Raw genomic sequence first — 15,263 nt, forward strand, 5'->3', positions numbered from 1 at the left:
CCTTTCCCTATCAGTGAACACGTTTGGCTGTTACCTAGTCCAAGCCCCTCCTATAAAGATGGGGATACTGAGGCCCGGAGAGGCTGGTTGGTCCAGGGTCACACTGCACATGGCTGACCAGGCTGGGATCGGACCCACCTCTCCCCATATGACCCACGGTCTGGCCTGCAGATTAGTGCAGCGCCTTCCTCCTTCCCTTTGGACTTTCCCTGCCCCCTCCCCAGACTTCCAGGAACCCCAGTTCCTCCCGGATTGCCGGGCCTCCTGAGCCACCTCCTCCATGCCGTCAGCGTCAGCGGGAGAGGCCACAGGCCTGGCCATTATGTAATGATCAGATAACAGGCCAGGCTGGGAGATCAGATAAGAGGTCCATTTATTTTGGGGCCTTTTCGAATCCTGGCCGCCCCCACCCCGCAGACGAGAATGGGGAGACAGGAGGGAGTGTGACGCCCGGGGCCTGTCTCCTGGAGCCGGAGGCGGGCCCAGACGGAGCTGAAAACAATCCTCTGGCACCAAGGGGAACGCCAGGGCCTCCCGGGACCTGAGTTGAAGGAGGCGCCACTGGAGGCCTGGGTGACCGGCTTAAAGAGAGACCCTGGGGCCACCTTCCCACCTCTGTTCCCTTCCTCCTCCTTCCTGTCCTACCAGCACAGAGACACCCCCAACACCTTGGGAGGCCACAGATGATAATGGTCAAGAAAAGCAGCTCTGGAGTCAGATGTCCTGGGTCAAATCCCAGTTCTGCCTCTTAAAAAGCTGGTCACCTTGAGCAAAACCCTAACTTCTCTGAGCCTCAGTTTCCCCATTTGCAAAACAGCTTCCATCGTGCCCACTAGGACCAGGTACTGTTCTGAGGCTTTGCATGAGCTGATTCATTTAATCCTTACAGCCTACAAAGTGAGTACTCCTACTATAACCATTTGACACGTGGGAAAACCGAAGACCAGGGAGGTACAAGAATTGGCCACAAGGTTACCCAGCTATTAAGTGGCAGGGCCTGTATTTGAACCCAGGCAGTCCAGCTCCAGCACCTAACACCCACTTTGCAGGCTGTGTGGCAGCTGGTTGAGGTAACCCAGTAAGTATTCTGTGATTATTTCATAATACCAGGGCAGATCCTTTATTGACAAGGGTCTTTTCTGCTTTTTTCTTCCTCAGTCACCGGGCCACCCAGCCACCCTGTGCTCCTTTCAGGGTCCAATCACAGCCTCACAGATATCCTAGCTTCCAGCCCAACCACTCCCGCTGGGCCTGACCACCAGCGAGGCCTCAACACTTCTTTCTCCGGTCTTTCAATGCCTACAGATGCTCCACTACCTGGAGAGGAGTTGAAAAGTACAGGGATCTGACAGATGCCAAAGATTCACGTCCTGATCCTGCCACCTTCCAGCTTCCTTTCCATGGCTCAGAGTTATTATCTGTAAAATGGGGATGGTGATAATCACAACACCTTTCTCATCAAGTTGGTGAGAAAGTTGGTAAGATGACACATGCACAGCGCTAAGCAGGCTCCTGACGCATGAGGATTGCTCAGGAACTGACAGCTGCTGTCATGATTATTTATGCCCAGTCAGTGGGGAGATGTGAGCTTTCCCTTCACACAGACCTGGTTCCTTGCCTCTGCCATGCCCTTTCCCAGACCAGCGGTCTTCCTTTATTTGATGACTTGGTCAGCTTCTACTCATCCTTCAAAACCCTGTTGTGAAAATCTCCTCATCAGAACTGACCGAGTTGCGCTCTAGGTGGGAGAACCACGGTAAGTGCAGGAAAGGGACCGAATGCCCAGGGCGAGAAGATCTAGCAACAGAGAGATCCCTATCATCTCCCCTGAGGCAGTTTGGGCAGTGGTTCAGCCCAGGGCTCAAGCCCCAGCTGCTCATACCTGGGCTGTGTTACTTGGGCAAATTCCTTCACCAGCCTGTGCCCCAGTGTCCTCAGCTGTAAAATGGGGTGACAGGAGTGTCTGCTTCATCAGGCTTCTGTGAAGGTTGAGTCTGATAGTACATGTAACAGGTCTAGAACAGCATCTGGCATACAGTAAGCACTCTAAATGTTGACTGTTACATTTGTCCCTCCCCCTGTACCCTTGTCACGGAGACTGAAGTCAGCTCAGCCCTGGATGAGGGTCCTCTTCAGCCGCCAGGGCTGATACCTAAAGCTGGGGCTGTAGCTCGGAGGATGGGCCCAGAGCCAGGGCAATCAGCTCTCCAAGCCCCCACACCAGGCCATTAAAAGTACCGGGAAAAGAAGCTGGGTGTGGGAGCAGACAGCCTAGGGTTAAAATCTGGACTTGCCATTGTCCCGAGCTTCGATTTCCTCATTTATAAAATGGGTATAAAGACAAAGAGCTGCCTGATGCACCATGGACACAGAAGAGGTGCTTCCTTCCCTCTTGCCTATATTCCCCCTCAGACCCTTAAGCAAACAGACCAGGCCTGTCCTCAGAGAGCCCAGCACTGACCTATCTGTGACCTTGAGACAAAGACTCTCTCTCCCTCTGGCTCTTAGTGTCACCATCGGTCTAGCTGAGGTGAGAGACAATCTTAATGGTCATGTCTCCACTGGTCCCAGGGACCCAGACTCTTGGCTTACACAGCTCCTTCTCCAACCTCTTTTTTCTCCTGGCAAATAGGAATCGGCCCCAGAATGCAGACTTTAAGAGATGGATATTTGTGGTCTCTGTCCTGTGTCACTATTCTCCTCTCCAGAGAGTCCTAAACCCCCGCATAGGTGGCTGGCTCGGGGACGCCAAGTCATACCTCTGGTCCACCCTCCAGCAAACATTCATCTACACTTAGGAAACACTCTTTGATCCCAGCCACCCAACAAGGGCCATGAACCCTAGCACCCCCACTTCTGGGACTCTTTCCAAGTGAAATACGCCAAAATACAGGAAAAGGTGCATGTACCAAAAATGTGCACTGAGGTGGTATTTATAATTAGGTCCAAAGAGAAAACCACCTAAATATTCAACAATAGGGGCTTCAGTACGGTAAATGGTGGTTGGCAGCTAAAGGAGAGAACATTTCAGAACCACAATGGGATGGTTATGGAGTCCACATGATGATATCGAAACCTCTGGGACATAAGAAGGGTACAGAGGACTCCGAAACGTTGATCCACCTGCATTAAATGTACCTTAAAAAGCTAGACAAACGCAAGTACGCAAGCCACCAGCATGCTAACAATTTTTGCCCCTCAGATCTACTTTCTTTGAGGAGTGGACTGAAGGTAATCTATGGTTAAATTGCTTTCTAAAAATCTCTACATGTTTGTTCTTCAAAAAATTTCCAACATGACCAAACAAGTATGTCTTAGAAAGTGAAAATCCTCTAGAGAAACCCGCCCAATGCTAGAGAACAAATCAGTGACATCGGGATTTTCTCTGTGCGTATTGTGAATCATTACTATTTTATTCTTGTAGAAATGAATCATTGCTGTTTGGGCACCTAACAGTGTGTCCCATACATCTATCCACAGTCATGTAGACGTAGGTCTAGCTTTTTCTTGGTAATGGCTGCATGATAGTCCACTGCATAATCATTCATTTAACAGGATGCAGGCTGATGGGCAGTGGAGTGGTCTTCAGTTGTTGGGTTTTTGTGACAGCTCCTATGGACTATACATGTTTATAGAGCTGGTCAAATAACTCTCTAGGTCTGACTTCCGAAGGTTGGGTTGTTACATAAGTTATGGTTTTGAGAGATTCTGCCAAGCTGTGTTCATGGAAGGTGGGACCTGTTTTTGAACCCGTTTTGGACCCATTTGCATTCCCTCCGCCTGCATGGAGATTTGGGTTCCAAGCCTTGGCCGAGGCCCCCATCTGCCTTCCATGGGCCTCAGTCTTCCAGACTGTCGGTGAGTTGAGCTGGATGGTTTGGGACGCCCTAGAACCCTGCGATCACTAGGTGCCAGGACCAACTCGCAGGGGCACATTGATGAACTACCAGGAGTTTTTCCAACTGGCTGTTCAACACAGCCATTATTAAAAATTAAATTTTATAAGCTTACACTTAAACAAATATATATATTTTAAAAGGTAACAAATATCAAACTCCTTACTTCCTAATTATTTTTCTCCATTTTACTATTATCTATGCTCTTGAAGTTATATACATACGTCTGTCGTATGTGTGTGATGGAAACACTAGATAAGGGTGTCCCTATGGGCACTGTGGACGACTCCAAGTATGGTGAGTTGGAAGCTTGAAATCAGCCGTGTGGGAACATTTACACCACAGAAACTGACAAACACTACCCCCCACCCTTGTTGTTAATTATTTGCCAACACACAACTAACTGCCTTTGATCCTATAAAACCAAATCCTAAAGAACTACGTAAATCTTTCTCTGATGACCGAGAGGAAATGCGGGGTCAGCTGGAGAGATGGCAGAGAGGAAATGCGGGAGCAGGGTGGCTATCTTGGAGCTCAGGTAAGGCTCTTATCTGAGCTATAGGAACTTGGCAGGCCGCAGCCTTCACTTCCTGTCCTGTAAAATGGGGTGACAAGGCAGCCATCTTGCATGGTTATCAGGAGCTGTATCAAGAGGGGTTGTCACATCACACGTGGTTAGGAGCAAGAGTTCCAGAGAGCCACAGGCCTGGGGTCAAATCCCTGCTAAGTCACTTAGGGTCTGAGGCTCAACTTCCCGTCTATCAGTGAAGCAGGCCATGGTAAGAGCTTTAGAGACCAAGGATTAGGGATTTTAAACTGCTGCGAGGTTGGGAAAGGCAGGGAGGAGGTGGGCACCGCTACTGGTCCTCTTCTCACCACCTCCCACAGATCCTTTAGGGAGTTCCTGGGTGCACCATGGGTGAAGGGGTGTCCACAGGGCCATCCTGTGGCTTTAAGTGGATGTGTCCACAGAGCACAGCGAGGCCGCAGTAAGTGGGATGAGGGGGTGGGAGTCCCCGGCTGCTTGCGACCCATCATCTGGCCAGCTTCAGAAGGCAGCAGAGGCAGTGCCTGCCTGGAAGAGCCCCCAGGCTGAGGAGCCCCCGCAGAAGCCCTGGTCTGGGACTGTGCCCCATCCTACAGGCTTCTTGGGGGGTAGAGGCAGGGGAGATAGAGTAGCTTTCAGAAAGGGTCTGAGAGCCACTCACAGGCCCCAGGGAAGGGTGGAGGGTTTAAAGCTAATTCTAGAACAACAATAACAACAGAAACAACCAGCCTGCCTGAGAGCTTTCTCCACAAGAATTGCCTCAACACCAACCTTACCAACAGCCCGAAGTGAGTCCGTTACCATCCCCACTTCACTCAGAGGCAGGAAGGCCGTTCCCCAAGATCACACCACAAGGAAGTAACTCACAACCTAAAGCCGAGCTCCAACTGTCTTGCTTCCTCCTTCCCACATCTTCCTCAAGGATCTTAAGGCCCAGAGAGGGCAAGAGACTAGGGGAGTAGGGGATGGGGGAGTGGCGGGTGGGGGAGTGGGGGATGCACAGCACTCTGGGACCTGGGCTTCCTGGGGGAGAAATTGGGAGGACCGGGCCAGAGGTCAGGGTTAAGGGAAATAACTCACCCCTGTGTGCTGAGACTTACAGCTGAAAGTTCTTGGTCCTGCCAAACTGAGATGGTTGGTCACCCTATGGCATCTGCCTTGGGCTGTCCAAACCCCCTAGGTCAGCTGCTCTGCGCATGAGCTCAGGACACACGGAGGGGGCCAGGAACACTTGGGGCTGAGTCTCCCCACCCCGGGTCCCTGGACACCTACTTGTGGGGCTGAGGCTGCAGACGGCCAGCAGTAGGGCCACGACCAGGGAGAGCTTGCTTCGGTCCATGCTGTCCACTCGGGGGTCTGTGTGCTGGGCCTTATCCGGTGTCCAGGGGCAGGGCTGCGGGCGGGCGCGGGGGCCGGCGTGGGCTCGCGCGGGGACCCAAAGGGAGCAGGCAGCCGGAGCGACGGCGTCCCTGCTCCAGCCTTCTGAGGTGTAGGCCGAGGGGTCAGGAGAAGTGGGCACAGGGGTGCAGGGCCAAGCTGGGCGTTGCTGGCCGAGGAATGAGCAGGGAGGGAGTGCTGGGCTCCCCTGGGGTGGACAGCAGTGGTGGCAGCAGTCTGGGCCAGTGGCTGCAGATGGAGCCTGGGGTATGACCGTCAGCGGTGGGGAGCTCCTGGCTCATCCAGCCCGGCCCGGGGAGGCAGGAAATGCGCTTCCTTAGAGAAGGGGCTGGGCCAGGCGGCCTGCCAGGCGGGAGAGGAAGTGCCACGAGCTTTGTCGCTGGGTGGGGGGCCCTGGGGGGGAAGGCAGTGGGGTGGGAGGGCCTAGGCTCCAGGTTTGTCTCCCCACACACCACACCTTTTCATCCCATCCTCTCCAGGGCTGACTGGTGGGGTTCATCTGGCATCCCCCAGGGGGCAGATGAAAACAATCACCCTAGCAGCCCGCCAAACGGAGCTTTCAGGGGTCAAGCGCTTGCAAAGGCAGTCCATGTGGAGCTCACAGCCCCATGAAGTCAGTGTTCCCATTTTGCAGATGAGGAAATAGAGGCCTAATGAAGTGAGATAACTGTCCCAAGAAGATGGTAGAGTTGGGATTTGAGCAGATCTCAGTGGGCACCAAAGCTGGTTTATATATAGCATGACACTGGCGATCATTCTCTCATTTTTCAGGCGGGGAAACTGAGGCCCAGTTTTGGGAAGGAACATTCCCAAATTGGCATGGTATGACAGCTGAGACCTCAGGGCCCAGAGAGGGCAGGGCAGCTGCCCAAAGCCACACACTTTGTGTCTGCCGCATCCATGGGCGAAGAATCCTTCAGGGACAAAAGATAGGCCCAAATTGAAATGGGGACACACTTTAATGACATGTCTGAAGTCAGATGGCCCTGGGTTCAGAAAGCTGCCCTGCTTGTTCTGAGCTATGAGACCTTGGTCATAGTCCCCTCAACCCCTGGTCACCCTGTTTGTAAAGTGGGCATAACAGTACTTTCCTTGCCAGGCTGTTCGTGAGATTTCCAGAGGTCGGGGCACTATAGTGCTGAGCCCTGGGCCTGGCACACAGGAAGTGTGCCCCCATCAGTGCTCCCTGAGTTTGGGAGACAATCCTAGAACTGTTCCTTGTTCATTCTGCAAACAGAAGTGCCAAGTATGTGCCCACTGTGGTGCTAGTTATGGGTGGGACCTAGAGTCAGGCCCAAGGGAGCTCAGAGGAGGAAGCCTGAGCTGCCTGGAGGAGGTGGCATTTAGGCCCTGCCTTTGAAAGACTGGGTAAGTGGGGGTGGGGTAAAGAAAGGTGTGAGGAGGACATGTCAGGCAGGGGAATAACCTGAGCAAAGGCACAGAGGCAGGAAGTAGTTGGACCACTGTGGGACAGCAGGGGTGTGGTAGGACAGGAAGCCTGAAGAGGCAGACTGGCCCTGCTTTGGAAGGAGGGGCCTCCAATACCAGGACTTTATCCTGAAGGCTTGTGGGGAGTCATGGAGGGTTCTGGAACAGAAAGTCCTGGCAGAGCCGGGCTTTGAGAAGACCAATTTTGGTGTGTGTTGGCAGGACCCACAGAGGGAATGGAGCTGGGTGGGGGGGTGTTGGGGAGTGTTCTTTCTCTTTAGACTTGTCCTGGGTCACAGATGGGGAAATTGAGGCCTGAGAGGAAGGCCTGGGTGCCTCTGGAAGGAGCACAGCAGGATGTGTTTGTCTCTGCAGGACCTGACAGAGAGACAGGAAGGGTGGGTGTGGCTCCTTGGGTGGGGATTAGAAGAAGGTTCACTTGCTCAGTCCTGTGGCTACAAGGCCAGTTCCTGGCCAGGCATGAGTGTGGGGTCCCAGGAGACCCCCTCATGCCTAGCAAGCTGGGAAGGCTGGGATGGGGTGGAGGGGGCCCCCAAATGCGGCAGGTCCTCTGCCTTTTCCTATGGGCTCAGAGATGGGAAGGTGGACAGCACAAGGCAAAGGGTGGCCTGAGTGGGGGACAATGGGGTGGCTACGGGGTTTCCCCAGGCCCTACCAGGGACAGTTAATGCACCCCAGGGCTGAACTCTCCCTGTGCACCAGCCCCGCCCTAGGCGTTCACCTTATCAGCTCTGAATCCGCACAGCCATCCCTGGAGGTCGCTGACATTAAACCATTTACAGAGGAGGAACCCAAGTGTCTGTGAAAAGTGAGAGACCCCCAGGCGGAAAAGTGGAGACCCAGGGCTGCCTGGCCCCATGCTCACCCCCTTCACTGCTGCTCCCCCCTGAGCTGTCTGTGGAGAGGACAGATGTCACCAGGGCTGTGAGTTTCACAGCGTGAAGGGGATTATTGTCCAGAGTGGGTGTTAGAGCATCCGGGGAATAACAGAGACCCCATAGGAGGCTTTCCCCTAAACTTCCCTCCCTGCCACTTCCCTCCACGCTACATAATCCTTTCCCACCCACATTATAAACAAGGCCCATTGGGTTCTTCAGAAAGCAGGAGAGGCTGCAGGTAGACATGAGGAAGAACTGGTAGGGAAACCTCCAGGCAGAGAAAAAGCTACAGGAGCCACACGATAGGGCCTTGACCTGGCACCAGAGATCCCACGGAGGAAGAGATTGGGGCCCCCAGGGGTGGACAGGAGATCACCCTAAAGCTCCCACAGCACCTGGGCCTCCCCACAACCCCTGGCCTATGTGGAGTCATGCTGTATGAGCCTCTCCACGCGACTAGAAGCCTTCGACGGTAGGGATCTCAATACCTCTGCACTGCTGTGTCCCTAGGACAGAGCCTGGGACCCTTTGACTCTCGACATATATTTATCAAAAGCATAAAAGTGCCCTGAAAGGTAAGGCAGGGGCAGAGGCCATGGAATCATAGGGAAACTGAGGCACAAAGCGGTAAGTCCTGCTGCTGTTCCCCAGTGGAAGAGGCCAGTCCCGGGACTGGGTCACCTGTTCCTGGGAAGCTTGGTGGTCATACAGTTTTACAGCTGGGGTACAGATCTTGGGGTGGTTGTCTTCCATTGCCCACCAGACACAGTTTCCCTCCCAATGGACACATCTACCTGTCCCACGCCCCTCAGCCCTGCACGGATCAGAGAGAGGAAGGAGGGGAAGGAAGGAGGAGGAGGGGACTCATTACTCCGGCTCCTTCCCTACAGGGTCACTGCAGACTGGTGGCCTCCCTCCACTGAAGGCCACAGCCCTGACCCGGCCCTCTCCACATGGCCCTTCAGGCCGAGGGTGGTCATGACCCCGCTGCTGCCATGCCTGGGGCTCAGCACTGTCCCTGTGGTTTCGCTGTACTCTGCCCACACCTGTGTAAACAGACCCTATATTAAACTCTCCTGATCCCAGTGGAGCGTGCCATCTGTTTCCTGCTGGGGCTCCGACTGATGTAGATGTTTTCAGGTGCCGCCTATCCACACGCCAAAGAGACATGTGGCTGATGGCCAACCCCCTATGCCTGGACCCCACAATAGGCAGGTGCACAGATTCAATCCTTCCTCCTTCTGGCTGGCCAGGAAGAGACACAGCACGTCCACCCTGGCTGCTGTCCACTGGAGGAATTTTAGGCGGGCCCCAGGGAGCCCCCCAGGCGGCTGACCGTCTCCAGCATGGGCCTGGAGCCAGGGGCTATTGCGACTAGCAGGGCCAGACCCACACAGGCAAGGGAGAAAGTGGGTGCAGACGAAAGAAAGCACTGGACCAGGAGTCAGAGTACCCAGGCTCTGCCCCGGGTGGCCTCAGGCAAGACCTTTCAATAGTCTGGGTCTCAGTTTCTTCATCTGTGCAATGGGAGTGCAGCCTGCTAAGCTGGAGGAGCTCAAAACCCAGGACCAGAATCAGAATCACTCCACCATTCACACACTTGCCCAGCCTGGTGCTAAATGCCACCTCGTAGTCACCTCAATGAGCTGAGACTGTCATGTCCCCATTTCACAATGGAGGAAACTGAGGTTCACATGTGCCTGGCAACAGCGCTGGGAAAAGCAGAGGATAATTCAAATCTGGACCTCTTTCCTCCTTTGGCTTCCAGAACATTCTGTCTTGGTTTTCCTCCCACCTCTCTGGTCGCCTTATCTGCCTCCTCAATGGTTCTTCCTCATCCTCTCACACTTGGCTCCTTGGCCTCTTCCCTTCTCTGTTTACCTTCGCTCCCAAGTCAGTTTTTCTCAAACTTTTGTGACTATGACGACCTCGTGTCCCAGCACAAACCCTGGGACTCAGGCTCGAATAACTGAAACAAAGCTTTTGTGAAACAATATATATCCTCGTGATGTGTATCCATTCTGTTGCAATTTCTTTCAAATACTGATCACAAGCCATTCTATTGATTTCATTACCCACCAGTGGGTCTTGGCTGTAAAATATAAATAATGCCCTAGATCCTGGTACCAAGTGTGGTCTCTCAGGCCCTGCCCCAGACCTGTGAGTCAGAACCTGCATTTTATCAAGACCCCAGGGCACGGGGGTGCACATTAAAGTTTGAGAAGTGCTGTTCTGGGCGCCCTCATCCAGACAAACAGCTTTAACTGCCATTTATATACTGATGGTTCCCAACTTCATAGATTCCAGATAGAAAGTTCCAGCCAGAACTCTCTCCAGGCCCCAGGTTCCTGGATGTCTCAGACTTCATGCATCCAGAACTGGGCTCTCTTCCTTCTCTGCCAACTGCTCCTGGCTCAGACCCTCCATGTCAGACCGTGACAGCTCCGTCCTCTCATTGCTTAAGCTTTCAGGTGGACCTTGACTTTCTCTCTCTCACACCCTCATCCAACTTACATGCAAATCCTGTTGGCTGTTCCCCCAAATTCTCAGTGTTTGTGGGGTTCTTACCACCCTACTATGACTACCCTGGTGACCACCAGCACCTCAAAATATTGCAGTCACTTCCTCACTTATCTCTCCTTGCTTCCAACCTTGCCCTTAGCCCACTCGGCACACCATAAAAGGGGCCTGTTAAGCTAAGTCAGGTTCCATGCCTCCTCTGCTCAGAGTCCTCTGGCAGGCAACCATCTCATTCAGTGTAAAAAACCAGGACCCCTCAAATGGCAGTGAGGCTACCCCATCCCCTCACTTTCTGCTCTTACCCCCTTGCTCATACCACTGCAGCCATGAGGCCTCCTTGCTGTTCCTTGAATGTGCCAAGCATGTGTCCACCTCAGGGCCTTTGCACTTGCTGTTCCCTTTCCCTGAAACACTCTACCCCTCGATGACCACAGGGCTTGCTCCTCACTCTTTAAGTCACAGATCAAACGGCATATGGTCAGGGGGGCTTCCCCGAACATTGCATTTAAAATAGTCCTTTCCCTGTACCGTAAGTGGCCCCTGGGGCACACGTCACCCTGTCACATACTGTACATTGTTTATGTTGTGTCTCCCTCTCTAGAATAGAAGGGCCCCATCACTTAGAAGAGTGCCTGGCATTTGATAAGTGCTTATGCAATAACCGAATGGGCTCAACCACTAGGCTACACAGCTCAAGGTCTCATAGGTTTTGATTCTTAATCCCCAGAGTGTGGGTGCTGAGGGCATTCTGAGCCCAGGGACAGGGCCTCTGAAAAGGGTATAAGGAAGTCACATGGTCTGTGATCCCACCAGACTCTGTTCTAGAAGAGCAAAGTCCCTCAAAGTCTCCTTCACTTTCCCCAAGGAATGGTTCTAGTACCCGCTGCCTCCTGGGTGATATTAGCCTTCCTGATAAAACCCAGTCCTCACGGTCTGAAGGACCCATGCAGATCACCTAGGAGGCAGAAGGATTCCACTGGACCGGATTCCACTGGAATCTAGAACCTCTGAGTTGTAAGGGCTCTGAATTCATAGATAGGGAAACTAAGGCCCCAAAAGGGGAGAGACTCTCCCAGCACCTCATGAAGCATGGTGGGCAACACAGGCAGGACACCGTACATCGGAAACTCAGGAGGAGGGCAGAAGCAGGAAAGGCAGGCAAAGGTCTATCCCTGTTCCCCTGCCTCACTGTGTGACCTGGGGCAAGCCACACAACCTCTCTGGATCTGTTCCCCCAGTGTGGAAGCTGTGTGCTTGCAGGCTGCGCAGGTCCAGTAGGGCTCTGGCCCCCACCCCTCCCAAACCCCCCCACCATGGAGCCGCCAGGCCTTCCTGTTTACTCGAGGCCCCTCTCGCGGCTGGGAGGCGACAGCTTTGGCCTCCTCTGCTCCCTGCTTCCTTCCTCTCCCACTTCAGCACCTCCGGTCAGGCCCTCCGGGCCCCCGAGGCCAAGACTTAGGGGTGCCGTCCAGTGGGGGCATCTGAGGCCACCACCCCAAATGGCCTACCTGGCAGCACTCCTTCTCTGAGACCCTGCAGTTAAGTGGCACTATGGCATCCCTCTGGCTGATTAGAATGGAACAAGTCATTTCCTGGAGTGTCCCTAGAGATACGAAGAGTATGACAGCATCTACTGTCCCGGATCTGATGCCATGTCTACCTCTCAGCCCACCAGTAGGGGAGTAGCACACGCTGACCTTAGGGGAGCCGCCTCCTCCCCATCCCTCTCAGGGCTCCCACCTCCACAGAGCAGGTTCCCTCTGAGCTCCCCAAACTGTGGGCCAAGGACCAGCAGCCAGAGCCTCGCCACCCAAACCAGACCTGCTGAATCAGAGTCACTTTTGTAACAAGACCCTGAGGAGCTGTGTGTGCACTTCAAAGCTGGAAGAGCTGCAGATCTGACCACCCTGCCCGGTTTGAAAACCCTGCATGAGCCTCACCTATTAGGTATTCTTGGCCCAGAGGCTCAGCCTGAATCTCAGAAACCTTTACAACTAACTTCCAGTTTACAAGAAATTCAGGAGATAGAGGAACAAGTTAAACGACACCACAGGAAGCAACAGACAAATCGGGAAGGAGGAATTTTCTGCAGGACAACCAGTCCTTTCACAGGCCAACGTCATAAAAAAGAGGGGGAGAGCCTTTCAAGGTCAAAGAAGTTTGACGAACATCACAACCCAATGAAACATGGTCCTGGATTGTCTCCAGTTGAAACAGATGCATTTTGGGGAAAATTGCATATGGACTGATGATTATCTATTATGATATTAGTGTTTCCTTAGTGTCATCAAAACTCTGAGTTGTGGTTATATAGAAAAATATCCTTATTGATTAGAGTCACACTAAAGTCACACTTTAGGGGTGAAATTTTTTCATATCTATAATTTAAAATAGTTTGGCAACAGTAAAACAACAATGAAGGAAGTATGGAAAAAATGTTAATTACTAAATGTTGGTGACGGGCATATGGGTGTTCATTCTATTATTTCCTCCAATTTTCAGTTTATTTGAAAATTTTCATTGAAAACTCTCTGAACCTCTCATTGCCCTTTGAGGAAAGCCTAGATACCTGGGCTGGCATTCAAGGCCCTGCAAGCCTGGCTCCCATCACCGACCGGGCTTGTCTCTCGCTACGGCATTCCCTCTAGCCTGCATTCCAGCAGTCCTAAAGCCTTCGCCCTTCTCACACTCAACCGGTCCTCTCCACCTCTGCAGCTCTGCAGAGCTGTTCCCTTTGCCTTTCCATGGCCTCTGTCTCACAGTGAAGTGAACTCCTAGGTATCTTCAAGACCCCACTCCGGAGCTCCAATTCAAGGAACCTCCTGCCACTAGGGGCCCCTCTGAGCTCTGTGCACTGAGCTGGTCAGAACGGGTCTCAGTTGAGTAGGTCTGATGGAATTTTGTCAACAGGGGTCCCCTCCTTGTGCCAGGAGCCATATCATAGTGTGCCCGGGGCTTCTGAGCCTCTGTCCCGCCAGCATGGCAGGTGTCCCGGAGTATTGCTGAAGGAACACACGTGCACAAGGGAAATCTTCAAGGAAGGTTTGTGGAGGCAAGAATGGGGTGGTGGTTACTGGAGCTTTTAAAATGTTGGTGTTTTTTTCACTTTTTCAAGTCTTTTGGGGTTTCTTTTTAATGAACAAAGTGATTCTGTGGTGAATAATTTGGGTCAGCTTAGGTTTTTCATAAGCTGGGACATACCTGAATTCGTGAAACTGTAATAAGAAAATAAAGATAATGATGATGTCACGTAGGATATGGTGAATCCAACAAGGAACAACAACGGAGCCATGGATAGGGGAGTCATACCACTATATTCTCGATGGCGGCTGGTCGAGACACAAAAGCAAACATCGGCCAGTACCCCAACAAGGCGTCTTCCTGTACCCCAATCTCGCTGGCGGCCGGGCAAGACACAGGAAGTAGGATCAACACGATCCGCAATCCACAATCCACTTGCTACCCCCACTTGCTAGCCACAATCCGCCTTCTGCTTCTCTGCCAACCAACCAACCCCCTTGCCAGCGTAGCCATGGCAGTTATATGAGTGGCTAATGGCTAACCGGTAACAGCTGATGGCCACCAAGTCACAGCTGATGGCCATCTGATTACAGCTGATGGCCATCTAATCACCGAGCCAGCACCTTTCCACATGAGGCTGAGAGCCTGGAAACTGCTCTCTGGGACTATCCCCACAGATGATGATTTTGTCAGGTGGATTCCTCTATCTCCTTATTGTGTTTGGCGTGTTTTCCCTCTCATCCTCATGCAAATCCTCAGACAGCCCTGAGATAGAAGGGGAGTGTGCATGTGAGTGTTAGCGTGTGTGAGTGTGTGTGTGTTAGCCCAGTTTGACAGATGCCACATGGACACCCCCAGGGCTCTTTGGCACATCCGGGTTGGCGTGGGAACAGAGACCAGCTGTGGAGACCTTCACTCCGCACCCCACCCAGACAGGATGGCTCACCCCACATGCCTGCCTTCTCCTCTCTCCCCTGTATTATCATTTATTTATTTCATGTTCTTCTTTCAATAGACTCACCTTTTAGAACTTAAATACGTTTATTTTAAAGGAAAGTTTAAATAGCTAATGTAAATGGAAAACCAGCCACACTTGCCATAAATAGAAGGGACACATCATGGGCGCAATCAACGCACGCAGCATTTCATTCCAGCCAGGTGTGGCCCGCCAAGGGCCGTGTTGGCTTTAAAGGGAGCCAGCTGTGGCTGAGACAGGTGTTAAGGACACGTGAGCACCAAATGGAGCCTTTCTCCATGATAAGGTCAAAGAGTGAAAGAGAAAAGAAAAGGGAAGATGGTTCTCCCGAGGGGATTCTGGGACCTCCCCAAAGCACCCCAGCCTGGCACATCCCCAAGGCCTCTCCGGTCTGTGGCTCCCACAGGCCTCAGTAACTAACAGCCTACACCCCTTGCTTAGTGTGTTCTCGTCCTAACCTTGGGAGGGGGAGGGGGCACTGAGCCAAATTTAAATTTTGAACCGGGCTTAGAAAGGATAGATTGTGACCTGTCCAGGGCCGCATGGCGGGAAGCTCGTTAGATCTCACCCCTCACAGA

The 15,263-nt window shown here is 52.7% G+C and overlaps 1 protein-coding gene across 1 annotated transcript in view; it reads right to left on the minus strand.

Annotated features, from left to right (window-relative positions):
• ENG (endoglin) overlaps positions 1–6,148 on the minus strand; it is a 28,740-nt gene extending 22,592 nt beyond the window's left edge. The window contains exon 1 of the mRNA XM_033122532.1: positions 5,716–6,148. Coding sequence (XP_032978423.1) covers positions 5,716–5,782 — 67 coding nt within the window. The 5' untranslated portion in view covers positions 5,783–6,148. The remainder of the gene's footprint in view (positions 1–5,715) is intronic.
• Positions 6,149–15,263: the final 9,115 nt, after the last annotated feature.

Source organism: Rhinolophus ferrumequinum, chromosome 12 (genome assembly GCF_004115265.2).
Source record: "Rhinolophus ferrumequinum isolate MPI-CBG mRhiFer1 chromosome 12, mRhiFer1_v1.p, whole genome shotgun sequence".
In the NCBI taxonomy this organism is placed as follows: domain Eukaryota; kingdom Metazoa; phylum Chordata; class Mammalia; order Chiroptera; family Rhinolophidae; genus Rhinolophus; species Rhinolophus ferrumequinum.